A 27,005-nucleotide genomic window follows, 5' to 3' on the forward strand; every position below is an offset into this window, starting at 1 on the left:
TGTAATGTGGGCTGGAGTTGAGCAGGTTCTTGAAGATAGGATGAGAATTTTATACTTCATTAGAAGTGCAAAGGGGAGCAAGAGAAAGGATCCAGTGGGCAAGGAAGACAATCAGCAACTCCATTGTATGTTGTAGAGAAGAAAGAAGCAAGATCTTGACACATCCTATATGTGAGGGAAGGAGGAGCAGGAGGAGTTGCAATATAAATGCAGTAACTTATGTGCTTTCCAAATATCCTAAGTTAATTCAAAATAATTTCTCTACAAGATACTTTTAAAACCTATTGCTATCACGATATCCCACTGTTAAAATATCTGAAACAAAATGCAAACTTTTTACTGCCCTTGCAGATTTATTATTATGCAGATGCACAGACAACCCATACCACTTATCCAAATGGCTTGGAGGTGCTGCAGTTCCCTAACAATCAGATAGGTATGTGATAGCTCATAACTTTGAACTACTTTTGCAGGTGTGTCTTCTTATAAAAAACTGCCTGACTCTACCTCAGGGGGACTGAGACTATTCACTTTGCCTCTCTCTCCCTTGGATTCCCCATCTATAAAATTAGGATAATGGATATTTGTTTTGAGATCTGCAGACGTAAAAGCACCATTTAGATGCTTATCATTATTTATTCTTTACAAGTTTTACTAAGTTATCATCTAAAAAGTTCCCTCCTCACCCCCATGTGTTGTGAATGAACATGTTGTATTTTCTACAGAAAAACACCACCCCGATGGCACCAAAGAAATTGTGTTCCCAGATCAGACAGTGAAACGCTTCTGTGATGGCGGGCTGGAGGAAACGGTTTTTCCAGATGGTACGGTAGTAAAAGTAGAAAAGTAAGTATCCTCTGAGGTGACCTGAATGGGTCAGTGAGTGGATAGTCTGGCTCTCCTGGTGAGAGGGCTGAAGGTTAAAACTCTAACAAATGAGGTGGTTGTTTTGTTTTCAGTACGTACTGATTTGGTCAGAAGTTTCAGACAAATTGAAAGCAGACAGGATTTGGAGTGTGATCGGAGAAAAGTTTTTACCAGAGCAAAGCACTGGGGATGATTCTTCACTGTCTTGCATCTTGCATTCAGATACAGTGGGTGGGATTTGAGTAGCACTTTACACTCACTTTGTACAGCTGCAATGACTAATATGCAAAGGGCAAAGCACTGTAGGGTCAGGTGCACTAGGTTAATGCATAAAGTAGGGGACTGAAGATCTGGACTCCTGACTTCTATACTTACCTCTGTCACCGACTCTCACTTCAAGTAACACTTCCCTGGGCCTCAGTGAAAAATGAGCAATAATAATACTGCTTGGTAAGTGCAGATTATGTTATTAAATTATTATGTTAAATGTACATGCTGACTCATCTCTATGTTGAAGACCAGATTGTGAGAAGTGCTGAGAACCGCAGTCCTTCTGCAAATTGTGTTACATTTGGGTGGCTGGAGAGCCGGGCTCTGCTCAAACATGGAAGGGAAAGCGTCCATCTGGTGTGTTACGTTCCACTCCCACTGCTGCAAATCAAATACAGTCATAAGAACATGCTGTCTCAGTAATGCATTCCTGTGCACTCTGCCTATTTCCTGCAGCAGCGTGTGTAATATATGCGCTACTTTCATTCACATTGACACAAGGAGATATCAGTCAAATGTCCTTGCACCAGATTGGGCCCATACATTATATGAAGGATTCAATTCAGGCAGCATAACTGTGGCGTCACCTCTTTAGTAGCTTTCACCTGCCAGAAGTAGTTTCACGTTATGGCTGGGTGGGACTCAGCCTCACTACTGGAAGCAGCTGTTCAATGTGTTGATTCCACATATTCCTCGCTCTTTCCCTGTCCACTGCTAGCTTCTTTGGAGGCAGTCCTGGCCCTCAGCATTGGTTTCTGCAGCTGTCAACTGTCCTGTAGTAGTTTCACACAGTATATTTTCCCTGCTGGAGTCTCTCTCGGGGTCGGGACATGGCCCCATTGTTTTTTTACCAGCCATAAGGGCAACTGACGAGGTGGAGTGGAGTGAGCAGCAGGCGGGGTTTGAGGGCAACAGGTGGAGCAGGAACAGGGCCTCAGGGGAAGGAGTAGTGCAAGGGCAAAGTCTTGGGAGAAGCAGTGATGTGGAGGAGCAGGGACCATAGTTTAAGGCAATGGTGCATCCTCCTCCACTTTTAGAGAGTTTCCACTGCTCCTGGTCAGGATATAGTATGTCCCCGTAGGGAACTTGGGTCTTTGTGCATGGCAAACTGCTTTTTCAATTGTCATTTCTTTCAGGAATGGCGATAAAATGGTGATGTTCAGTAACGGGCAGAGGGAGATTTACACATCACAGTTCAAGAGGAGGGAATACCCCGATGGCACTATAAAGACAGTGTACTCCAGTGGCCAACAGGAAACAAAGTATTCTTCTGGACGGGTTCGAATCAAAGACAGAGAGGGCAATATCATCCTTAATAAGAAGTGATTCATCTCTTTGAGTTGCAGGGTTGTATGTGGATCATGTAAGCCAGTTTGTGGTTGAGATTTGTTATTATTTTACAGTGTAGATAGCTGTATCCTGTGGAAGTGCAGCAGTCTGATATGTTTTTTTCTCTTGTCTCTTTGCCTAGCTTTTGGTTCCTTGAAAGAATTAGGGCCTGACTGTAAGTGGGCCTGAGTACCCACAATGTCTATCAAAGTTAATTAAGGCTCAGGCTCACAATGAGTTGTGTTCTCTAAAATTATAAATGAATGTCATGTGCCTCAAGGAAAGCCAGAAACCTGCCTATCTCCTGCAGCAGTCAGTGTATATTACATTGGAGCTACTTTCACCCATGTGGTCACAAGGAGATGTCAATCGACATTTCACTTCCTCCACCAGGTGTAAGGAAGAACCAATGGATTAAGAGACTGAGCATATGATTTGATATGTCTGGATTCCCATGGACCACGTGTTCCCATTCCCAGCAGATATGTAGGATTGAATTCTACTTGTATTCACTGAATTTTGGTTGAACTACAGTTTACTGGGAGGGTGTTTCTTGAACAAGGCTTCTAAAACTGTACTCAAACCTGCCCTGAACAGAAATGAACCAACTAATGGTACTTTCTGTGCATGCTTGCTGACCTTGCCCAAAATTTCCTTTCCCCTTTCTTAGATACCAGTTGGCTCCTCTGTCTATCCCAGCAGTATCTGCATTTCAATGGCATTATATGTAAGCCCCATACTTGTAAGGCACATTCAGATCCTGTGGAATGAAAAACACAATATAAATGCAAAAACTATTGTTTTTATTATTCAGCATGGTAGATGCCTCCCAGACATGCTGCATTAAATAAAATAATTAATGCGAATGCAGTTTATTAAGTAAAAATCTAAAGATCATGGTCCAGTTCCCCAGACTTTAATAGAGCCATGTTGATTTACACTCCATGAAGTTCTGGACTGATGTAGTTAATTTTACAAATATTTCTAGTTAATTTGTCTGTCTGTCTGTCTGGCTATGTCTGCACTGAAGAGCTTTTCTGGGATACCAGAGGCTTTTTCAGAAAAGCCTCTTTTGGAAAAAAAGTGGAAAAATGCATATCTTTTTCCAACTTTTCTTTGCAATGTAGACCTAACCTCAGTCTTTCTCTCTTCAGCATTATTTAATTTTGTTTTTACTCAAGCACAAAAATACATGTATAAACTCTTGCACTCTCATCTAGCAGCCTACCTTTATTCTTTCCTCGCATGCAAGTGTAAAATAATTGCAAAATTCTGCAATTCTTCATTTCTCCGTTTTGTTTCTTGCAGCTTAGGATACAAATTTGCATTCAAATTATTTTGCAGTCTGGAAAACATAGTCTGACTAGAGAGAAAGTGTACGAAACAAGTTATTTCCCATTAATATTGATCCCAGACTACAATGCATAAAAATGTAATTACTCTTTTATAAGTATTTGATGATTAATACATTCTGTAATTTGGTTGTGATAACATCTTTTTTTTTCCTTTTACTCCCTATGTGTAAAATAAACTGTTTAGAATTTTATGCCTTTCACTATTGTAATCTTTAATCCATTTCTGTGGATTTGCAAAGAGCAACTTATTACAGAAATCTAAAAAGATTTCTTGAAAGAGACTGATCTACCATGCTGCTACATAAAGGTTGAAACAAGACTAAGGCTACGTCTACACTGGCCCCTTTTCCGGAAGGGGCATGTAAATTTCACGAGTCGTCGTAGGGAAATCCGCGGGGGATTTAAATATCCCCCGCGGCATTTAAATAAAAATGTCCGCCGCTTTTTTCCGGCTTTTAAAAAAGCCGGAAAAGAGCGTCTAGACTGGCCCCGATCCTCCGGAAAAAGCGCCCTTTTCCGGAGGCTCTTATTCCTACTTCGAAGTAGGAATAAGAGCCTCCGGAAAAGGGCGCTTTTTCCGGAGGATCGGGGCCAGTCTAGACGCTCTTTTCCGGCTTTTTTAAAAGCCGGAAAAAAGCGGCGGACATTTTTATTTAAATGCCGCGGGGGATATTTAAATCCCCCGCGGATTTCCCTACGACGACTCGTGAAATTTACATGCCCCTTCCGGAAAAGGGGCCAGTGTAGACGTAGCCTAAGTGTTTTTTTCCCAATAACCATCACAGCAAAGCTGTCATTGAAACGCTGCATTCAATTAGATTTACGGGTATTGCAGACATTTTTTGTAATTTACGTTTGTCATTTTTACCCTTAAATCTTGATTAAGTATATGGAAATCTGCTTGGTTGTGCCATAAATCATAATCCGCAGCAGAATGAGGAATAGTCTTATTTATATGTGGCTTGTACCTGTTTATTTCTGAGCACTCTCAACTCCCGCTGATCTTACTAGAGGCACTCATTTCTTTTCAGGATCAGATCCATGGTTCCTCACCTATGTAGCACATATGGGATATACCCAGAGGCTGAAATTTAGAAAGTATGTGGGCCCTGCTTATCCCTGCATAAATCAGGGTTGTGGTTGTGCATAAGAATGGGGCTGATCCAGCTTCCATTGAAATCAATGGCAAAATTCCCTCTGGCTTCTATAGCGTGGGATTAGGCTGTATGTGGGCATGGTAGTTCCTGATTTGAATGGGTATTACATTTTAGCAAGGCAGGTGCACACAGAATCATGGGCAGAACTTTGGAACTTTTGGAACTTTGGCCACTAATCTATTTGCAAACATGCGTTTCTCCACTAAATGTAAGCTTTACACAGATTGAATATATAACTTTTGTTCATAGCGCTCTGCTCACACTATGTCTAGACAAGCCCATGGGTTGTTTAAAATCAGATGTATGCATTTATCACAGCTTTTATTTATTCTCTGAAAGTGTAGAGAGATGTACCATATATGTTTATTGTTGTCAATGAAATGCCTTCTAACGGACACGTCTCTGACTCCATGAATGAACTGTAAAAAAAATAAAACTCTTTATGCCAAGGTTCCCTCTAAGGAGCTGTGAGGCAACACAGCCCCCCCCCCCCCCCAGGTGCTTAATGAGCCCCACCCAGTCAGGGGCTCAAGATACACAGGAGCTGCCTGGCAATGTATTTTGCATCTATGTGAGCCTATACATGAAGACCATGTAGAAGTTTGATAGCAAACAATGCAGCTATATAATTATTAGATGTGCATTACTCACAGGTGATATTTTACAAGAGTTTTTGATGACTTAATTGGACTCACATTTACTTCTAGGTCCAATTCAAGGTGCTGGACTTTGTACTGTAAAACCCTATAGAGCCTGATTACTTGAGTGATAGAAATGTAGCCGTGTTAGTCTGGGGTAGTTGAATCAAAATGCAGGACAATGTAGCACTTTAAAGACTAACAAGATGGTTTATTAGATGATGAGCTTTCGTGGGCCAGACCCACTTGGGTCTGGCCCACGAAAGCTCATCATCTAATAAACCATCTTGTTAGTCTTTAAAGTGCTACATTGTCCTGCATTTTGATTACTTGAGGAGTCGCATCTCTTTGTGTACCACAGTGTAAACATCATTATTTCACTTACAGAGTGCACTGTCACCATAGGCACATTTAAATAAGAACAATCACATAACAATTTTTGGTTATCTGTGGGAGAGGCCCCAAGTCACAGAGATCACTGGAAGTCATGGATTTTGTGACCTCCATGACATAATCTTAGCCTTATTGAAGACTTATTGAAAACCAGCATTAATGCTTCAGCAAGTTCCTCAGCCAGCTCTTTTGAATTTCTTGAGCACAACTTATCTGGACTTGATGATTTAAAATATCAATATTATGTGTTTTCCCCTAAACACAAAACAGAAATATTTATTGAACACTTTTCCTTTTTTGGCATTATTATTGATAATTCTACTATTTCCATCTAGTAATTCACAAGTTCCATTGTTAGGAGTCTATGGCTACGTCTAGACTACAAGCCTCTTTTGAAAGAGGCTTTTTCAAAAGAGAGCATCTAGACTGCAATCACTTCTTTTGAAAAAGCAAGCTGCTTTTTCGAAAGAGAGCACCTAGGCAGTCTAGATGCTCTCTTTCGAAAAAGCCCTGTTTGCATTCAAGAACGCTTTTTTTGTTCTTCCTTGTAAAATGAGGTTTTCTGCAGTCGAAAAAACTGCCGTGTTCTTTCAATTTAATTTTGAAAGAACGCGGCAGCAGTCTAGATGCAAGTGAAGTTTTTTTTTTTTAAAGGCCACTTTTTTTTTGTAAAATCTTGTAGTCTAGACACACCCTTTGTGTTCCTAATATATTTTAAAAACTTGTTCTTGTTGTCCTTAACTTGGCTGGCTATAGATTTCTTCTTGCGTGCTTTTGTGGCGGGGGCAAATTTCAAAGGCTGTGATGTGTTTTTCATGGCCATGAATTTGTCAGGGCCCTATATAGCAGATGCAGTTATGGGCAGACAGACAGTTGGTGGCAGTAGAGCTGTACCAGGAAATCAAATGGCTTAGACAGGAAATCAAACAAAAACTTCAATTCAATGTTAATGGTTTTTGGTTTTTTTTGTTGTTTTTTTTCTCCCTACTCAGTTTATTGCACAAAAAGTTTTACACCAGCAGTCTAATGTAAGGCAGCAAAATTATGGCATAACAAAACTGAGTAACTGATTCACATGAGGAAAGCCCCAGCAGGTATATAATGTATTGTATCTGTGAGAGAGAGATGTTATCTGGTGATCCTAGAATGGCACTTGCTGTTCACATCCAAGCTCCAATATTACATTTCTCTGTTGCCTTGGGAGACTGAATTATAGTATTTTCTACTTGACAAAGACAGTTGGGGATTCTTTGTTTACGGTTTGAGACCTAGATTTGAAAACCAGGCTGGAATAGGATGTAGGATATTTTTGAAATTGCATTTTATAAGAATTTCTGCAGAAACCCCTTATTGAGAGAAAATAATGTAATTCTATTTGAATGGTATTTCTTCACACAGCACATAGTCAGTTTGTGGAAGTGAATGCCCAAGAGCTCAGTGTATCAGACTCAGTGTACTGAATTCTTAAAAAGCCTTAATAGTTTTATGACTATAAATAACACTGTAAACTATGGGACATTGATACCTAAGTTGCATGCTTTAGGTGGTAAACTAATCAACCATGTATAGTTCTAAAGCTTCCCCAGCAGGAAAAAAAAAAGATCTTGGCTATGAAAGGCAGGGATGAATAAATGGCTCATAAACAAAAGGAAAGATTGACATTTTAAAAACTTATGAAAGAATATACAACTTCATATTTCCATGTAGGGACTATTTTAGAGGCAGAATGGAAATTAAATATTCAATTAATTCTTTTATTTAAAAAAATATACTAGGGTCATAGTTTAAATTACAAAAGACACTTTCAAATGGCTGTGCTTTTGAAAGATCCCTATTTCTGAGATGACTTCAGCACATATCTACTATCTTCAGGCTAAAGCACCACCTGATGGCCCAGCTTCATTCATCTCTGATTATCATCATATGCTTTTGTTGTGCTGCAGCTTATATCCTAACATCCACTGAATTATCTAAAAGATAAATAATCTTTTCTCTTCTTTACATTCTGCTGTTCAAGAGGTAACTGTTTGCTCATTAACTTGTGTATTTCATGTATGATGCTTTTTATATCTATTCCATTTCTGGAAGCCTCAAGCGCCGCATCGTTGAAAGGAAATATAAGGACAAAATCACCTATCCGAGGGAACGGCCTTTTGTCTTTAGCGGAAACAAAATATGGAGGAATAGTTAATTTGTAATTGAATGATTCAGTGGTAGGTAACCAATGGGTGACTTGGACAGACGCATGTGGAGAATGTCTAGCGCCTGGTAGCTGTTTGCTTTTAGATGCAGCTTTTGATTGCGAAGATGGTTTTGGCTTATTCATCCTTTCCCGGAGCTGTGAGGTTAGTGTTTTCCTGGGTTGTGTTCTGGACATTTTCCCCATTGCTATGGCCCCCTTTTTAAATGAACCTCTTGCAACATCTAAGAGCGACTGTACTGCAGAAGTGGCAGTGCATTCACTCTCTTGCTTAGAAGCAAGGAAATCAGGAGAATCATCAGTTGCATTTTCATTCTGTGTAGTCAAGCGGATGTGTGTTCTACCAGCATAGGAAGATTTAGTGCTGGCCCCTTTGTTTTCTCTCAAGGTGTCAGTTTGCTTATAATTTAGCAATTCAATGATATCATGGAGAAGTCTCTTTTTCACTGTTGTGTCTATGGAACAGTCTAGGTGCAAGGCTGGGCTGTAGTTGACCTCTAAAAGCCATGGTTTGAATTTGTCATCTATCAGAATGTCAAACCCAAACAGCTCAAAGCAATTGGAAGTTAAGGGAACAGATGGGGTTACTGCAAGCAGGGTCAGCATTACAATGTTGTTTATTCTCCGCCACAGCAGCAGGTCATCCACCTCATGGCTGCGTAGGTAAGATCGGAATTTGCTGAATGTCCATTTGCAGCCACGGCCGATCCCTTCTTTATTTTTTTTGTATGAGGCTCCAAATTTATTGATGCTTGTGTTTGTCAGGTGGGCATAGACATTGTCCAGAGAACCGAGGTCATACTTCTCAGTGGCAAACCTCACCAGTCCTTCTTCGTAAGTGTAAATGGTAAGGGGGCAAAAACTGGTGACACAGACATAGAGGCGGAGATCCCATTTGTACCCAGAAATAAGCAAAGGATTACTAATGTACTTCTGCACAATGACCATGCAATCATATACAAAGTCTTTAATGTCCTGGAAAATGAGTATGCCCCTTCCACGAGACAGAGCCACAGGCTTGCAAATCCAGTAGCTTGGCTTTCTGCCCAGTGCCTGTCTCTCCTTGGTATATTCTGCCATAAACTTGACATAGTCGTTAGGCATGATGAATGCCACTGGACTAAACTCATAAAGAGATGGTCCATAAATTCCTTTCATGCGTTTCAAATGCCTTGCCAGATAGTCTTTCCTTGTGATCCTGGCTGTTTCTGGATAATGATTCAGCCTCTGCCATGGTTTAATGCTGCGGTGGTCAGTCATACGGAAAGGGGAGTTCTGCCAGTACAGATTCCAGTCTGCTTCATCTTGCTCTTGTTCGTCAAATTCACTCCATCCTCGTTCCAATAAGACCTCACGGACTGCTTTAGGAACGTTTTCATGGAGCCGGAAGACCAGAGGCTTTAGGATGTCTTCTGCATCATGGTCCGATGCCATTGTGTGGCCATTATTTTCTGAAAAAGAATTATCAAGAGGAAAATAAATCAATAAATGATTGCCATGGAGCTCATCATTTAGATCTTGGCATCCCCAAAGCCTCTCTCTCCCATGGTTCTTTCTGCCATAAATGTGCAAATTGCAAAAGAAAAATGGAATCAAAAGCTTTATTTACTGCTGAAAGAGCAATTGTATGAGCCTCATGTACAAGATCTTGGTTTCAGAAAACATTAAAACATCATGAAACATTGCTGTCTGTATAAAATTAAATGTCCATATTTTTTGTGCTTTGCTTTTTAATTTTTGTGGCCAACCTTAACAGTATTTGGCTTGTGCTGTAGTCTGATGATTTTGCACTTCATGAATATTATCATTCTGTTATTTCACAATGTCATTGTTCAGCACAATAATCATAACTTCCCCTATTAGATCTTGTCTATACTAGTAATGTGGGACCCATAATTCCCAATAATTGCAGTGTAGTTTACCATGTTATCTAACCCATCTCTGAGAAAAACCCTAGTGTAGTCAAGATCTTAGGATCTGATCCAAAATCCAGTGAAGTCAATTGAAAGACTCCATTAGCCTGATTACAGAGCTTTGCGACTTTGTCCTCACCCACAACTACTTCCAATTCAGAAACAATTTCTATCTCCAAATCAGCGGCACAGCCACGGGCACTCACATGGCACCACAATATGCCAACATCTTTATGGCTGACCTTGAACAACGTTTTCTCAACTCTTGCCCCCTAACACCGCTACTTTACTTACGCTACATCAATGACATCATCATATGGACCCACGGAAAAGAGACTCTTGAAGAATTCCACAAGGATTTCAACAACCTCCACCCTACTATCAACCTCAGCCTAGACCAGTCCACAAGGGAAATCTACTTCCTGGATATTACAGTACAGTTAAATAATGGACAAATTTCAACCACCCTATATTGGAAACCCACCGACCGCCACGCTTACCTTCACGCTTCCAGCTTCCATCCCAGACACATTTTTCAGTTGATTGTACAGTGCCAAGCCCTAGGAAACAACCGGATTTGCTCTGACCTCACAGACGGGGACAATCACCTACAAGATCTTTACAGAGCATTCATAAAACTGAAATACCCACCTGGGGAAGTGAAAAAACAAATTGACAGAGCCAAAAAAACACCCAGACACAAACTACTTAAAGACAGACCCAAAAGAAAAAATAACAGAACTCCTCTTGTTGTTAGCTACAGTCCACAACTCAGATCCCTCCAACGCATTATACACAATCTACCACCCATCTTGGAAAATGATCCCTCACTCTCAGAGGCCTTAGGAGAAAAACCTATTCTTGCTGACAGAGAACCTCCTAACCTGAAACACATTCTTTCTGATAACCATGCCACACAAACACATCAGAAGCCTCCAGGAACTCAGCCCTGCAACCAAAAAAGATGCCAACTCTGCCCATATATCTACACAAATTCATCACGAGAGCAAACAACATAAGCCACAAAATCAAAGGGTCATTTTGACTGTACATCTAGTAATTTGATCTATGCCATCAAATGCCACCAGTGCCGCTCTGCTATATATATTGGACAGACTGGATGGTCTCTGCGGGAAAGAATCAATGGACACAAATCGGATATACGTAAAAGGAACACACAAAAACCAATTGGAAAACATTTCTGCTTGCCTAACCACACTCTGACAGACCTGCAGGTGGCGGTCTTGGCACAAGCCAGTTCTTCAAGCCAAAGCCACAGGGAAAGCTTGGAATTACAGTACATCCACAAATTCAATTCACATGCTAATGGACTCAATCGAGATATAGGCTGGTGGGGACTCTACCACTGAAGGTGCAAACAGCTTTCTGAGCAGTATCCTTCCTGTCTCAGCAATCTATCTATTGACTTTGATCTTTATCTGCTTAGGTTTAAGTACCCATTTTCGATATACTTAAAGATGCCCTTCCCCACCCCCAACCCCACCCCCTTCCTCTTTCCTTTCTCTTCCCCTCTCCTATTTATTTCCAGTTTTCATATCCCCTCCTCATAACTCCGGTCATCTGAAGAAATGGGCTGTGCCCACTAAAGCTCATAATGCCATCTACATGTTTTGATAGTCTATAAAGTGCTACCAGATCATTTGTTGTTTAATACTTCCCTATTACCAATGAAACTTTTCCACCTTCCTGAAGAGCTCCATACACTCTTGCTCTCCCCATTTTCCTCCTGCAAATGAGTTAATACTCTCCTGTGGTATGTAAATCATCTCATAGAGTAATAAATGATACTCCATTTCAGAAAACCCATTGCAGATTCATCATATAATATCCGCCAGCTCCTTTGAATTGGAAATGGATTTGAATTCTTTTTGTTTTCTGGGGAAATTAGCTATTAACAGAACTATTAACTTTTAAATAAGACACCCCATACCCACCCTCTGACCACGCATGCACATACCAATTCCTTCTAACTATAAAGAAAGGGGACATAACTTGAAGTCCCTGTTGCCCCTGCTATCTGTGGAGGGGACAAAATCCTATGGGATATCTGCCTTAGGGAGTATTGCTGCTTCTGTGGCAATATTCTGCCCTTCCCCAAAACTTGCTGCAGAAGCTACTCTACATTTAGAAAGGGTGCAAGGCTTCAGTTGGGGGAAAGCAGTTCTACAAGGCATCATCTCCACCATGAAAATCCATGCCCTAAGACCTTACCTATTTTAACACTCCACGCTCTGAAGTCCCTCAGGATGGGGCCTCTAGGGACAGACATTAAATTTAGCCTTGGGATGGAAACAACGTTAGAAAAAAGAAGAAGAAAAAAATTCCTAATCCCAACTCTTTTAACATTTCCCAGGCATGGACATCAGTCCATTGCTCAACCAGTTTTTGGACTGATTTCTTAATATATTTTTTAAGACTGAGAATTTTTCCCCCTGGGGTTTTAAATGCTCAACTTTTTAAACAATCCCCAGCGTGTAAATTCCATACATTCCAAATCTCCATAGAAACCTAGGAGGCATGTCACACCTCACAGCATTCCCTTCTCTCACCCCTCCCTTCCTGTGATGGAATATTTATGGGGAAATGGCAACTTGTCAAAACTGAAGCTTTTCACAGAAAACGGCATGAGAAATTTCCTGTTTTGAAATATTTTTGAAAAAAAAAATCTAAATTAATGAAAAGTTGCCTTTTTTCAATTGAAAAGAAAAGGCACATTTGAAATGAAATGTCTCAATTGCCCTGATTTGAAATATTTTTGAGATTTTCAAGTCCACCAAAATTTTCAAGATTTTGCTTTTTTGTGCTGATTCAGGATGGGGGAAAAAAATTAAAAACATAAAAAATTCTTGCAGGATGGGAAAAGCATTTCCTGTCCTACTGCAAATATTCAGTGACAATCTTGTCCAATATATATGTGTTGGTTACCTGAGCATTGTGCTTTTGACAACTGGTACTGTCACCTCAGCACAATAAGTATCTTTGTCTGAGACTTTTAACCCTTGTGTATCCTAGGGTGTGTCTAGACTACATGACTCCATCAACAGAGCCATGTAGATGAGTTTACTAGACATAGCAAAATGAAGCGGCGATTTAAATAATCGCCACTTCATTTACATCAAAATGGCCGCCGTGCTGTGCCGATCAGCTGTTTGTCGGCACAGCACGGTAGTCTAGACGGGGATCAACCGACCCCAGATCCCTTTGTCGTCAGATCCCTTAATACAGGATCTGACGACAAAAGGATCTGGGGTCGGTTGATCCCCATCTAGACTACCACGTTGTGCTGACAAACAGCTGATCGGCACAGCGCGGCGGCCATTTGATGTAAATGAAGCGGCAATTATTTAAATCGCCGCTTCATTTTGCTATGTCTAGTAAACTCATCTACATGTAGTCTAGACACACCCTTAGGGAATTTCACTGTTGCAACTTGGAACAGGAACATATGGTGTGGAGTTATCTGCAATGGTACCTGAGTCACGAGCAATGTGCCATAGGATGAATAAGGTCTTTAGGAAGAACTCAGATTTTACTTTCTGCACAGAGCATGGGACTGGAGCCAGGGCTTCTGGGGAGAGGGGGCCAGAGTGAAAGGCCGATTCTGTAGCTCAGTCAAGGGAGGAATCTGAGAGGCAGGGCAGCTAAGTTGGGAGAGCTCTTGGGAAGGCAGTAGCAACAGTGCTGCTTCCCAGTGAGCAAGCATCTGAACCGAGACTGGAGGTTGGGCAAAACCCAGGGCGTTCTAACCAGAGACAGACATCATTGGAAGTGGTCCTGGTCAGCAGCACAATTGGTGTTTGAGTCAGACAACTACTCCGCAGGAAGGCCCAAGGACTGGAGCGTGCATAGAGAGAATGTCTGGTTTCCCCTACGGCACCACCCACATGTGGTAGGAAAATAGCTGTTTACAAGTGGGAGGGACTAGGGAGAAGTGAAGGGAAGGTGAAGAATAGTGTGAACCCTATTGAAAGGGGACAAGGAGAAACAGTATAGCAGAGACCATGAACTAGGGATGTGTAATCCTTTAGTTACCACTATTTATAGTAAAACAAATTAGTTACTAAATAAAGGAATATTTTGTCTCCTGTTTTTCAGCTAACTTATAACTTCTCTGGTCTTTGAGCCAGAGATGATATTCAGCCAGGCCTCGGTTTGGACTGAGGACACCCCTCTTTGAGCACAATTGGGTGATTCAGGAATTTCTCCTCTCCCACACATAAGGCAGAGTCCCTGGAGATGGGATTGAGGGGAACAATGTATGGGTACTAAAGCAATAGTGCTGTAAGTGGATTTATTTGGATATGGGAAAGCAGCCCATTAATGACTGTTTTTGGTTCTCTTTACACTGCTGGACAGAACACACATTGGCATCACAGCCCCCAGTAATGTAAATGCATGTTTGTTGTTGTCTTTGCCTCCATCTTCTTCCTTAAAATTTCAAAACAAAAGAAAGGACTATGCAGCACTTTAAAGACTAATGAGATGGTTTAATAGGTGCTGAGCTTTCATGGGCCAGACCCACTTCCTCAGATCATATTCTGGAAGAGAATTGGCATGACCATATATACCAAAGGAATACAATGAAAAAAGTGAACACATTATTAAACTGACAAATCAGATATAGTACAGAAGGTGGGGTGAGAGAGAGGGAGGGAGGGAATAGCTATTTATGTGTCAATGAATGGCTAATCAGGGGTGATAAGTGGGGAAGCTGTCTTTGTAATGGTTAAGATAATTAGCATCTTTGTTAAGACCCATTCGTAAAGTGTCAAATTTAAGCATGAAAGAAAATTATATAGTTTCCCTCTGTAATCTGGTGTTAAAGTCTCTTTGAAGTAAGATGCATGTAGTAAGGTTGTTAAGACTATGTCCAGGTAGGTGAAAATGAAAAGCAACTGGTTTTTCTTTGCGAAGATGTCTGATTTGTGGGCATTAATTCTTTTGGCAAAGTGTTTGAGAAGTCTGTCCAATATACATAGCAGAAAGCCTCTCCCTCACCCCACCTTCTGTATTGATTTGTCAGTTTAATAATGTGTTCGCTTTTTCCATTGTATTCCTTTGGTATATATGGTCATGCCAATTCTCTTCCAGAATATGATCTGAGGAAGTAGGTCTGGCACTTTAGCCTTTAAAGTGCTACATAGTTTTTCCTTTTGTTTTAGCAAGATCAAACTAACACGGCTATCTCTCTATTACTACTTAAAAGTCCACTCTTTCTTATGCAATCTCCTTCATAGATGCCTATTAATCATCCATTTAAAAACCCCTGCAAAGAAACAGAGAAACGTTCCCATTGTAAGAATTCTAGGCTCTGTCTCTGATCCCTGACAAGGAATACTAGATTCCAAATAACATTTAACTGAATTCACTATGATTAACATCTGAGTCATCGTAAATATTGCTGTTAGTTGTGCAAGTGTGTCATGCACTAATCAGTAATGCTACTAGCAACCTTTCATTGAAGGGCACCATGGAGTCTTAGCTAAAACATACATTACTCATTATTGGCTGTTCACAATACATAAACAATAGAGCTGTTGACAGTGGTTTGCTCAGGTCAGGTTGTGTCAATAGAAAACCTTTCTTACCATTAACGCACTTAGGAGGAAGTTGCTTGAAAAGACAAGTTCTTCCCAAAGCCTAAACATAGGAAATATCAACACCAAAGTACTTGGAAACTCAGTCCCTACTGTATATTGAGTGCAAAAACAATAAAATGATTTCAGATATAAAGAACACAACTTAACATCTGTCCAGAGTTTTCACAAAGTGGTATCTGACGGTTAATGTATTTCCTTGCATTTTAAATAAAAAAATATTTGTGCTGCAATATCTCAGTGCCAAATCACTGTATGCTGATGAAAGCATTGAAATGGTAATGCTAGTACATGGGTTTAATTTTAAAATTTCATTAAATTTGAACATTTCAATTTTTCAGTTTGAAATAATTTTGTTTCAAAATAGTCTTAATTTTATTTTTAAAATTCTAAAACATTTTAAAATGGTCAAAATTTAAATAAAAGGTTTTTATTTAGTTAAAATGTTTCATTTGGGCCCAATTAATTCATTAATTTTCAATTTGCCCCCAATTTTTTTTTTATTTTAGTGTGGCCAAATATGGATTTTTAAAACTTTTTGAAATTGTTAATGAATCAAAAATCCACTGTTCATCCATCTCTCCTGTCCCACAGACCATCTGACCATCTAATCTAATACCAGGCTATTGAATATGACCTGGTTACTCCATATTGGTCCCTATAATTTGTATTGGACTAAAACACAGCTTCAAAGAGGCATCTGGGCTAACTCAGATAACTGATTTTCTTTGAACAAAAAAAAAGTTTTTGTGGCATCAAATCTAGCAATATCTGCGATCTGTTTGAATTAATATTGAAAAATCTATTTTATGACAGACAAAAGATATTTCAGACAAGTGCGTACTAAATATTTGTTTATTGGCACCTTATTCTTATTTAAAAATGCTATTAAAAAAGATAGAGAGAGACATACAAAAAGCCTCCCGCTTCTTTTTCCTCCAATTGAAATGCAGTTGAATTCAGCATCTTACAAATCATTACATCTCTGTGAGTATGGTATGAAACAAAGAAGGCTTCTCTAACCCTTATGCTCTCACTCCCTGCTATATGTCCTCCAGACCTTTGCCATCAGAAGCTGGGAATGAAATCATTTTCACAGGGTGTGTTTTCCTGTATAAAGTGCTTCTTTCATAAGAAAGGACAAGGACTAGAAAGTGCTTAACACACACACGACTGTACTCATCAATTCAAATGTGCACATACCTCTCCCACTGGTACATCTGCACTCCTGGACAGGTGCATTCTCTGCATGGTAATTGTCCTAATCAATAATGCATGTTGGCTGAAACACTCCACGCACTCCAGGGAAAATCACTAAATATCAACATGCACTTCAAATACGAACATAAGGAAAGCCCTTTTTTATACTCGCAAATGCCAAAGGGGGATTTGCAGGCTGCCTGATTCAGCAGTTACAGCTGCCTGATTGGTTTTTCTTGCCCGGGTGTCTAGTGCAGGCCATGAGGGTTGAAGTCTTATTGCCTAGCAACACAAAGCAGCAATCCAGTATACAAAGGCAAGGAGTGACAGCATCATGGAAGTAGGGGAAGTGCTTTATTGAGTCCTTTCAACTTCTGTCACCAGCCCCTGGGTTCCTCTTTCTCTCCTTTAAGCTTCATGAGCGAAAGCCAACCAGCCTTAACTCTGTCAAAACTGCCACTAAGACAGTGAAAGGCCTGGCTTAGTAATTTCAAACTTTAGCTTATGTTGCTTTAAATTCATTCTCCTTTGTGGATTCATGTGGTGCTTCAATAGCTTTGTGTTTTATATGCGAGGGCCTGTCTACACTGAGGAGTTATTTCAAAATAACTCCCCTTATTTTGAAAGAACAAGGTGAGCGTCCACACTACCCAACCCGTTATTTTGAAATAAGGGGCTTGTCATTTCAAAATAATAACACCTGCTTGTGAAGAGGAATAAGCTTATTTCGAAATAGTTATTTTGGGAGTTATTATTTTGAAATAATCTGGTGGTGTAGACACAGCCTAAGAGTCTTCCTGCAGTGAGAGTCACTGGATATATGTAAATAAGTGCTTCCAATACAGGCCTAAATCACCACTTCTCATATTCAGGTTCACACCTGCTGTGGTAAGACTGATATCAATAGTTATTTGCCTTCCCTGGATTAAAAAGTTCATTCATCTGCTTTAAACAATATACTGATCCTTGAGGATTCATCCTCTTAAGCTTGCCTTGCCAAAGCTTCTCTTTCCCCTCACTCTCTTCACCAAGCAGCAGGTCAATGGTTAGAGTAGGGTGTACCGCTTTCTGCCTTCCAGGTCCCTCCCTTCTTTTCCGGTCCCGGTGGCTGTTGCATGGGCCAGGACTGTTACCAGTGCCCCCAGCTTCCATATCAAGCTTTTATCTCAGCTGGACCCAACTGGGACACCTGGATCATAAAGTGTGAGACCAGGTCCCAGAGGGAGGAAAATCTGGTAATAGCCCCTGTTCCCATCATCTAGGGTACGTCTAGACTACAGGGTTTTGTCGACAGAAGTTTTGTCAACAGTATCTGTCGACAAAACTTCTGTCGACATAGAGCGTCTAGACACATTCAGTTCTGTCAACAAAGCAAGATGCTTTGTCGACAAAACCCTGTAGTCTAGACGCAACCCTACAGGCAATAACACCTTCTGTCGACAGAACTCTGTCGACAGAAGGTGTTATGCCTCGTAAAATGAGGTTTACCAGCGTCGACAAAACTGCTGAGTTCTGTCGACGTTATGTAGACAGAACTTAGCGGTAGTGTAGACGCTGGTATAGTTTTATCGACAAAAGTCCACTTTTGTCGACAAAACTCAGTAGTCTAGACGTACAGTCTCTGCTTCCCTCCCTCAGCTAATTCAGTTCCTCTCCTTTGCTACCCATTTCAGTGTCTCCTCAGCTACGGCTTCAAAGTGGCCTGGGAACTGAGCCTCAAGCTGGAAGTGCTGAGCACCTGGCAAAGCCGTGACCCTGTGTAGTATTTGAATGGGATAAACATCTGTCATGCACAGCAGTTAGTAGAAGTCTGCTTATAGACTGTTTGCTGTCCAGGCAACTAGTGGTTATTTTTCCATTATCTTCAAGCCCTGCAGCTTATGTATATTGGGATTGCTCAGCGTGCTGTCAGAATGAGCACTCATTAAGCTTGTACAGGTGGAGTGAGAAGCATAGGGGTGTCAGCATGGTTGTGGTTGGTGGCATTATAATAGATTGGTCATCAGCCAAGCATGAGTTGATGGGAAGGGTGGTTCCAACTGAGTCCTGTCTCCTGTTCAGTTCATTCCACACATGATTTGCCTGCTTGCTACCCAGCCAAGCAAAGCGAGTCTTGTGAAATGTTCCGCTGGAAGGCCAGAAGCTTCATGCCATGGTGACACCAACCGTAACTTTGTTTCCCCTCTGTAATGCAAAGGCCTCCTCAGCTCAGCTGCCTACCAATATTTTGATGTCTTGAGTTGTTCTACAGCACAGGCTTGGTTCATTAATTTAATACTAAATCGCTACAGTTCTAACTCACTTGTTGGGCCTGCACTTCTATGGCCTAATTGAAAAATTCAGGCTTCATAGATCAGGCCTGATTGTTGCCTCTGACAGACAGCTCAGCTGTGTTACTCACATATACGAATATCATATGCTTCACCTCACTCTGCCCTGACTCAAATAAACTGTCTCGCTTGGCATTTTTATGGCTCCCATTTCCATAGTACCTGAATTTATCCTTACAGTATGTCTGTGAGACAAAGGCACTGAGAGATTATGTGACTTGCTCAAGTCACATTACAAGTCTGTACCTGAGCAAATCTCCAGAGCCTGATGTACAAAATCATCCTTCCCATTCTGACTGTGCCTAGGCTGTTCAGAGATTTCCCAATACCAGCAGCATCCTGTCTGCTTCATACTTGATAGCTTTAACTGGAGTCTGTGGTGTCAATGGCAGGCCCATTGTGATGTCATTGCTTGACGTGTCTATGAGTATGTCTACACTGCAGAGTTTGTTCGGAAAAACATTTGTTTTTCCGAAAAAACTTCATTTACATCCACACTGCAATCGTGTTCTTTCAAAAAAAATCGAAAGAATAGAGGGGTTTTTCCAACATTGGTAAACCTTTTTCTACGAGGAAAAAGTCTTTTTCCGAAAGAGCTCTTTTGGAAAAAGGTGTGTGGAGACAGGGAAGAGGGAGTTCTTTCAAAAGAAGAGGGAAGAGGGAAAAGTGCAGGTGCTCTGGTGGCCACTCCATCCATACGAATCACAGCTTAAATGCGAGATAGCGTCCATTCAGTGTGGATGCTATCTTTCAAAAAAGAAGATTGCTTTTTCTATGCGCTTTTGCTGTGTATACGCTCTCTTTTGGAAGAAGTTTTTTCAGAAGATCTCGTCTCAAAAAGCTTCTTCTGAAAGAAGCCTGCAGTCTAGACATAGCCTGTGGCATGAAAAATATCTATATAGTTTTGGGAGGAAGAAGAGGAAGTGACTGTAAAAATCCTGCTGTATCAACAGATGCAAAATTGCATACACACAAATAAGGGCACTAAAATGGCATGCAAGCTCTTTGCATGCAAAATGGAGTATGTGTTAGCACCTGCATACAGATTTAAGTGCTTGAAACAGATCTGTCTGAGGGTTTGGCTGCACAAAATTGTCACTTTTTAACAATGGATCTTCTGGCAGTAGCCTAATGTTGGGAAGAACTCTTCCTTTTAAAGAGAAAGTTCCTTTTAAGAAAAGTGAACCTGCAGGGAAAAAACAGTGAGAGAAGGGAAGTCAACCTGATCAGAATGAATGTGAGCAGATGAAAAGGTGCTGGCCAGGGGAGGAAAAAAAAGTTAATTTTTTCCATTCACCATGATTATCCCCTTAAGTTACTAATGCTGAGTTCTCAATATTGTATAGCCAAAGAGGTGAAAGAGTGCTGGTCAGTACCATCTTTGCGACTGGCTGAGGAGTGTGGTCCCAAGGAATGTTGCACAACAACTAATAGGCCCTGTGTGGGGGCGGGGATAAGGAGGCAACTGCCTTGGGGCCCAGTGATACAAAAGGGCCTGGAGCTCCTGGCTGCTATGGGCAGTGCTTTCCAGGCAGTGCTGAAGGCTGCCTAGCCCCCATCCTCACCCCTTCTGCCTGAGACTCCGCCTCTTCCAGGGCATGGACAGGCCCCTCTCCCCGACTTCTCCAGAGGCCTGGCCAGGCTTTTGGCCCCACTGCTGACACTACTACTTACACAGAATTCTGTAATTCAACTACAAGATGCAAACTCTTTAGGGGCTGGGACCATCGTTTTGTTCCATGTTATACAGTGCTTAGCACAATGGAGTCCTAGTCTATGACTAAGGCCCCTCAGGGCTAGCTAGGGTTGCCCTCTTTCCCAACCAGATGTACAGGATACTCTTGCCACAGATGGTGTCCAGTCAGGAAAATTGGCAATCTTATGCTACACTGATACAAATAAATAATGATGATAAAGTGATTCATTGAAACAGATCAGACTGCCCTGGATGTTGGGTGTCAGCCTTTAAAACTCAGACCCTTTTATTCTTTGTGTAGGTGGCAGTGAGTGATACATAGAGGGTGAACTGAAGATGAAATAAAGATTCTGTATTTTGGGGAAGTAAAATGTGTTAAGAATATGCAACAGAATGGTACAGGAGTCAGGAGTAAAGGAGTCAGGAAATAATCTAGATATTTTTGAAAGTCATGAGTTCACTAAATGTATGGTGAATGTTCCTGAGGATTCCACTGCTATGATAGTTTAGTCACATATATAACAAACGCAAACAGAGAGATTAATGACAAGCCTTCTTCCACAACTGACAGAACCATCAGGAAGGGAGCCGAGTTACTCTGTCACTTTAAAAAATGATTGGCATGTGGCACCTTTGAGACTAACATCATATATATTGTAGCCCAGTGTCTGAATCTGTAACGCTGAAATGCCGGCTGTCCCTTCTGGGCAGCGCTGTTGCTGAAATGCTGGCTGTTCCTTCTGGGCGGCACTGTTGCTGAAATGCTGGCTGTTCCCTCTGGGCGGCCCGTGCTGCATGGGTAGTGCGGGGCCCAAACGGCTGCTTGCGCCACTTGCTCCCCCATGGCGGCCCAGCTGAGCGGTGCAGAACTCAGCCGAGCGCCATGGCGAGAGGCGAAGGGGGTGGGGCGGTGATGTGCAGTGTGACAGTGGCTCCAGGCCCCACGCCCTGGCCGTGAACATCACCACCTCGCCCTCCTTCGCCTCCTGCTGTGGCGCTCAGCTGACTTCTGCGCCGCTCAGCCAGGCCACCGCGTGGGAGTCAGTGGTGAAAGTGACCTTTTGGGCTCCACGCTCGCCATACAGCACGGGGAGTGCGGAGCCCAAAAGGCCATTTGGGCTCCGCAGTCTCCCAAGTGAGAGGCAGGAGGGGGAGGAGATGAGAAAGACAGAGACAGAGACAGAGAGAGAGAGGCAGGAGGAGGAGGAGAGAAAGAGAGAGAGAGAGACCGGAGGCTCAGGAGAGAAGACCGACGTGGAGGAGAGACCTGAAAATCCTGTCTTACGAGGGGCTAATTGACTAGTATATATAAATTACCATGAGCTTTTTCATGGGTAAAAACCACTTCATCAGATGAATACATGAATTCATTGGATGAAGTGGGTTTTGCCTACCACTGCTCATGATAAGATATATATTTTAGTTAGTTTCTAAGATGCTACAGGGCTACTCATTGTTTTTAGAGAAGCAGATCTGTAAAGGTGCTTGATTGTTGTTGATAGACACAATGAATTCTACTTAATTATAAACTAGAAGGCAAAGATATGTATGATATTAAATGCTAGAAGAAGCCAGGATGAACTTTGGATAGGAATCCCGGTACTAGAAAATACTATTTGAAGAAGGAAAGTGGTCTGAGAAAATAATTGTAAAAAAGGAATACTTCCTCATATTAATCTGATTATTTCTTTCTATCTTCTTATTACATCCACATTTATTTTTATTTCATTAAGCCTCACTCTCTTGTCATAGTTAATTGATCTGGAGCATATGCGAGGCTTCCAGGCAAGGGCCGAGCGTTGGGCAGTCAGGCGAAACGCCCCGCGTATGTCAGGGTACTGACTTGGGAACCGTTATGATGCCAATACAGCCTACTGACCCGACCCCTACCTTTCCGCAGGTCGCGCTCCGAGAGCATGTTTACCCACAATCTTAGCCAAAAGGCTCACTCTCTTGTCATAGTTAATAATTGAGCTGATTAGTCTGAAATGTTAGCTTTCATGGAGAAACACAATTTAACTTACAATGTCATTTGTTTCCAGGTAGGGTGCTAAGCCTGGCAGTTGGCAGTCATTATCTTCCACTTTTCTTTTCTTACTTTTGTTTGCTTGACAAAAAGGATTATTACAGTCCTGCTGCTGTTACTGCTAGTCATAATAATAATTGATTTTGGACAGTACCCCCTACCAAGGTGCTGGGGATATAGTTCAGTCATTTCACAATAGCACAGAATAACCCAATATTATAATAAAACTTCAAACAAAAATGAAATGGGGTTGGGGAAACCCTGCATAGTACATAATAGAAACGAGAAGGTAACTATGGCTGTGATTTTTTTAGAAATGTCAATAGCCAACATTTTGAATGAAGGTTGTTTTAAAATTGCGAGGGAGGAGATGAAGAAAGGGACAGTAGGAAGGCATGCGTACCAGGATGCATGAATCACAGTGGCAAAGACATGAGAGTCGGCAGTTCTAAGACATAGTGGAATCTCTGAATTGATATTACGGAGTGCAAATAGAATTCTTAATACTGTAGAGCCAGGGCCTACATTGTGAGGGTACCCTCCTCCCCCGCCCAATTTTATGAAAATTGGCTTATGAATCTAAATATGCATTACCTGGAGATGCTTTGGACATAATACCTCATGTAACTTGTCAATTGTAATGTTACAGTCTGCTGGATCTGTATATCCTATTTTGGTGCATGTATCATTCTTGTATGTGAAGTTAGAAATATGAAGTATGAGACAGTTTATAGTTTTAAATGTGCTATGAGAGCCATTATTGGTAATCCTTCCCTCCCTCCCCACAAGCCTTAACAACTTGGTGATCGACTTAACAACTTCCAAATAACCTTGTTTGTTCTTTAAGTCTGAAGGTGGTTGGTCCTAGGAAAACATGTGACCATACCACCTGGTACTAGGATCCATTTTTTAACCTGATAATTTTCCGGGAAAGGGCGGATATGAAACAAAAGATTACAACCCTGAGGGAGAATCTATTTAAGCAATGCGAAGCTATCAGCCCTTTGTTTTTGGCTGACCAGGGGAATGGTATGGCACACTCTAAAAGGATACAAAAAGAACTGGAAACTCAAGTCAGAGTAAAAGTTTGTCTCTGACTTGAAAATTATGCCTTAAAGAAGAACAGCTCTTTCTGTTAAGAATCTGCTTGAAATAAGTCTTTTAGAACTAACTATTGCATTTTCTTTTCATTTTAGTAACTTACTTTGATCTGTCTGTTTTCACCTGCAACAACTTAGATCCTACTGTTTATACAGGGAAAGATGGAGTTGTTTGGATATTTTTGGTTCTATCCGAGGATTTGTTTCCCGGGTGCTCTGTCCTGGAATTGCATCCTCCTAGAGCTGAAGTGGTTCAGTGTCTGCATTGCTCTGCAGGGTGGTAGTAACCACAACCCTGTGCCTTATCTGGGGGAAACCAGAGGATCTGGCCCAGCAGGACAGGTTGTGGGGAGCTCCAGAGAACAAGAAAGTGGGCGTCAGTGGCATGATCAGCACATTGGGGAACAATCTCATGGGGACTTCTGTGACCACACCCTATCACATACACCATTAAGATTTTAAAGACCAACCAGGCCAACTACAAGTTCTGTGGTTATAGATAGCAAATGTAAAATAAACAAGCAAGCAAGCAAAGGGAGGATGGGAATAATATGACCTCAGAAATGCTTACACCTGACTGCATTTTATACAAGTTACAAGCAATGGCAAAGCCTTGTATTAAAACTAGGTAACAGGGAACTGCAATGATTTAAGTTTGTGTCCATGGGAGTAGATGTTGTTATACGGTAGTTATAAATAAGATGAAATGATGAGTGCTCCCCGAGAAAGGCTGAGCATGCTCTATACCCATTGACTTCAACGGGAATTGAAGGGTGCGGCTTAGACATTTTGCACAACTGCATCAGACCCTTTTGAACCCTCTGTAAAACGCAGATACAAAAATTATTCTATGGGATACAAGGGTCCTTTGTTATGTTTAATAAACATTTCTTCATAAAAACATCCAATACAATTAAAAATATAATTGGTCAGTATTAGTAAGAGTTTGAGAGACATGGCAATATCAGACAATCTTCTTTTTTTAAAACAGAAGTAGGAATAGAGATGTATTCCAATTTCTTTATATTGGACTGACTCAGAAAGCAGTTACTTCATATTCTTCTAAAATCTGATTGAACACTCTGAAGATCCCTTAAAGAAATCAGTTGTGCTGAACTGACCAGCTTTCTTTGTGTACATCTCTTTGATCTGATCAGGTTACAGGCTTGTTTGCTGGGCTGCAGATCCTGTTATTTCCACCTTTACAGTGGTACGTGTCCTAGGCAAGTCTTTTGCTTCCTGGTATTCAACTACCCCATACATCACCATGGCCACCACCAGTACAGCCAGCACGATGTACAGTTTGATGTAAACATGTAAGAAGGTGCTATATCCAAAGGCTATGACAAATCCCAATGACTCCCAGAGTCGATAATTAGCAAAGGCTGCCTCTTTGTGCTTCTCAAATAAAACACCATAGAGTGCTGCAAAGAAAGAGAGATGATCTTTTTGATGGTAAGTCTGAACACATGGCATATTCTATATTTCCTCCAACCGGAGCTATATTTCCTTCCCTGTAAAGGTCAAGTCACAGGAGAATGCAAGCTTGTCATGCAAATTATAACCCATAGTGTCATAAAAATATAACTGTTGAAGTTGCTCTCAAAATGTCAGGGCAAGCTATGAGAGATGTTTACCGGCATAAAGGGGACAGTATCATAATCTGAGCAGTAGAACCTTACTAATTCATAGAAGTTACATGGGGACACTTACTGGATTTTACAAATTAGTGAGTAAGTGAACAAACATGGTGAGAAATCAAGGCTAATGCATCAAAATTAGGATCAACATTACCAAGTGTATAGCTCATTAACCTGGATCAGTGTAGGTTAGTATTAATGATCTAATAGTTCCTCACAGTGTACAAATAAATGTCCTATACTACATTTTGTAAAAGTAATGATGTTTTATTAACAAGAGACCTTGCTTCAATGCTTTGTAGTTAATTATCAAAAGAGGTTTTACTTGGGTGAAAATGATTGATTCCTGGATTAAGGAAGTGAGAATTAGTATAAACAACATTTGCTAATATAATACCATTTCTGAGAATAAAGAGTTTGTTTTTAGGAGGTTTATTTCTTGTTTGTTTGGGATGGTTTAATGGGTTTTGTTGCCAGCAGACCTTAGCGCCTAACTCCATCAGAGGGGCAGGATTTAGGACTCATCCCCCTAATTGGCAGCTTCCATTGATTAGTTTAGGTCCTCCTAGAATGCTGTTTTTTGTGGCTCTCATTCTCAGACACCTGTCTCTCCCCATTCATTGTATAGGGAGCCTAAATGCCTAACTCAGAATTGGTGGATTCCAATTATTTTCTAGGCTCCTGAAAGTTAAATGTTGCAACACTCAGCATGGTGATGCCTAAGGCAGTGGGGCTGACAGCCTTGCCGGGTCCCTAGGCAAGGAGTTGGGTGGGTGGGAGGGGGGCGCTGCTCTGTGTTCCTGGAAGGGATGGGACTTTTGGCAAACTGCCTGGAGAGCACCACACCTCCCCCAGGCAGCCCTCAGTGCTGCCTAGAGTGGCACTCCAGCAGCAGTTTAAAGGGCCTGAGATTCTGGCCACCACCCCAGTGACTGACAGCTCCAGGCCTTTTTGTATCATTGGGCCCTGAGGCAGTCACCTCCTATGCCCCCCCCAACCAGATCCTTAAAGGTAATTAGGTACATAAGTGTGATAGACTGATGGAAGTAAGTGGCCTGGATAGCTCTGAGGATCTGGGACTTTGTGGCCCTATTACTCTAACTTCTGGGTTGTACATATGCTAATATCTAGGCATAAGTCACACAGGAACATGAGACTGGTGAAGGGAGAATGGAGAAGTGAGCACTGTGCTTCCTTGGGGCGTTGCCTGATCCCAGCTGCAGAAATAGCCCTTTACTTTTAGGAGCATAAGCCCTAACCTTATTTTTCAAGT

At 41.4% G+C, this 27,005-nt stretch overlaps 3 protein-coding genes across 10 annotated transcripts in view; 1 reads left to right on the forward strand and 2 right to left on the reverse strand.

Annotated features, from left to right (window-relative positions):
• Window positions 1–3,043, forward strand: part of LOC102452998 (centrosomal P4.1-associated protein-like) — a 70,533-nt gene extending 67,490 nt beyond the window's left edge. For all 5 annotated transcript variants that reach the window (XM_075924636.1, XM_075924635.1, XM_075924638.1 and 2 more), the window contains 3 exons: window positions 352–436; window positions 726–846; window positions 2,274–3,043. In XM_075924636.1, the coding sequence (XP_075780751.1) occupies window positions 352–436; window positions 726–846; window positions 2,274–2,463 (396 nt within the window). In that variant the 3' untranslated portion in view covers window positions 2,464–3,043. The remainder of the gene's footprint in view (window positions 1–351; window positions 437–725; window positions 847–2,273) is intronic.
• Window positions 3,044–6,997: 3,954 nt separating this feature from the next.
• Window positions 6,998–19,621, reverse strand: TTLL2 (tubulin tyrosine ligase like 2). 4 transcript variants are annotated; one of them, XM_075924641.1, is made up of 3 exons: window positions 12,355–12,607; window positions 10,623–10,682; window positions 6,998–9,660 (listed from the first exon to the last, which is right to left on the reverse strand). In XM_075924641.1, the coding sequence occupies exons 1-3, from the start codon at window positions 12,410–12,412 to the stop codon at window positions 7,976–7,978; spliced, it is 1,803 nt and encodes a 600-aa protein (XP_075780756.1). In that variant the 5' UTR covers window positions 12,413–12,607; the 3' UTR covers window positions 6,998–7,975. The 4 variants fall into 4 exon arrangements, with proteins under 4 accessions (XP_075780756.1, XP_025040350.2, XP_075780758.1 ...); XM_025184565.2 differs by lacking the exons at window positions 10,623–10,682; window positions 12,355–12,607 and adding an exon at window positions 19,517–19,621; XM_075924643.1 differs by lacking the exons at window positions 10,623–10,682; window positions 12,355–12,607 and adding an exon at window positions 16,944–17,440.
• A 5,334-nt stretch (window positions 19,622–24,955) lies between these two features.
• The window catches only part of UNC93A (unc-93 homolog A), a 35,112-nt gene continuing 33,062 nt past the window's right edge, over window positions 24,956–27,005 (reverse strand). Inside the window, 1 exon segment of the mRNA XM_075924644.1 lies at window positions 24,956–25,516. Within this exon segment, the coding sequence (XP_075780759.1) occupies window positions 25,251–25,516 (266 nt within the window). The 3' untranslated portion in view covers window positions 24,956–25,250.

Source organism: Pelodiscus sinensis, chromosome 3 (genome assembly GCF_049634645.1).
Source record: "Pelodiscus sinensis isolate JC-2024 chromosome 3, ASM4963464v1, whole genome shotgun sequence".
Lineage (NCBI taxonomy): Eukaryota > Metazoa > Chordata > Testudines > Trionychidae > Pelodiscus > Pelodiscus sinensis.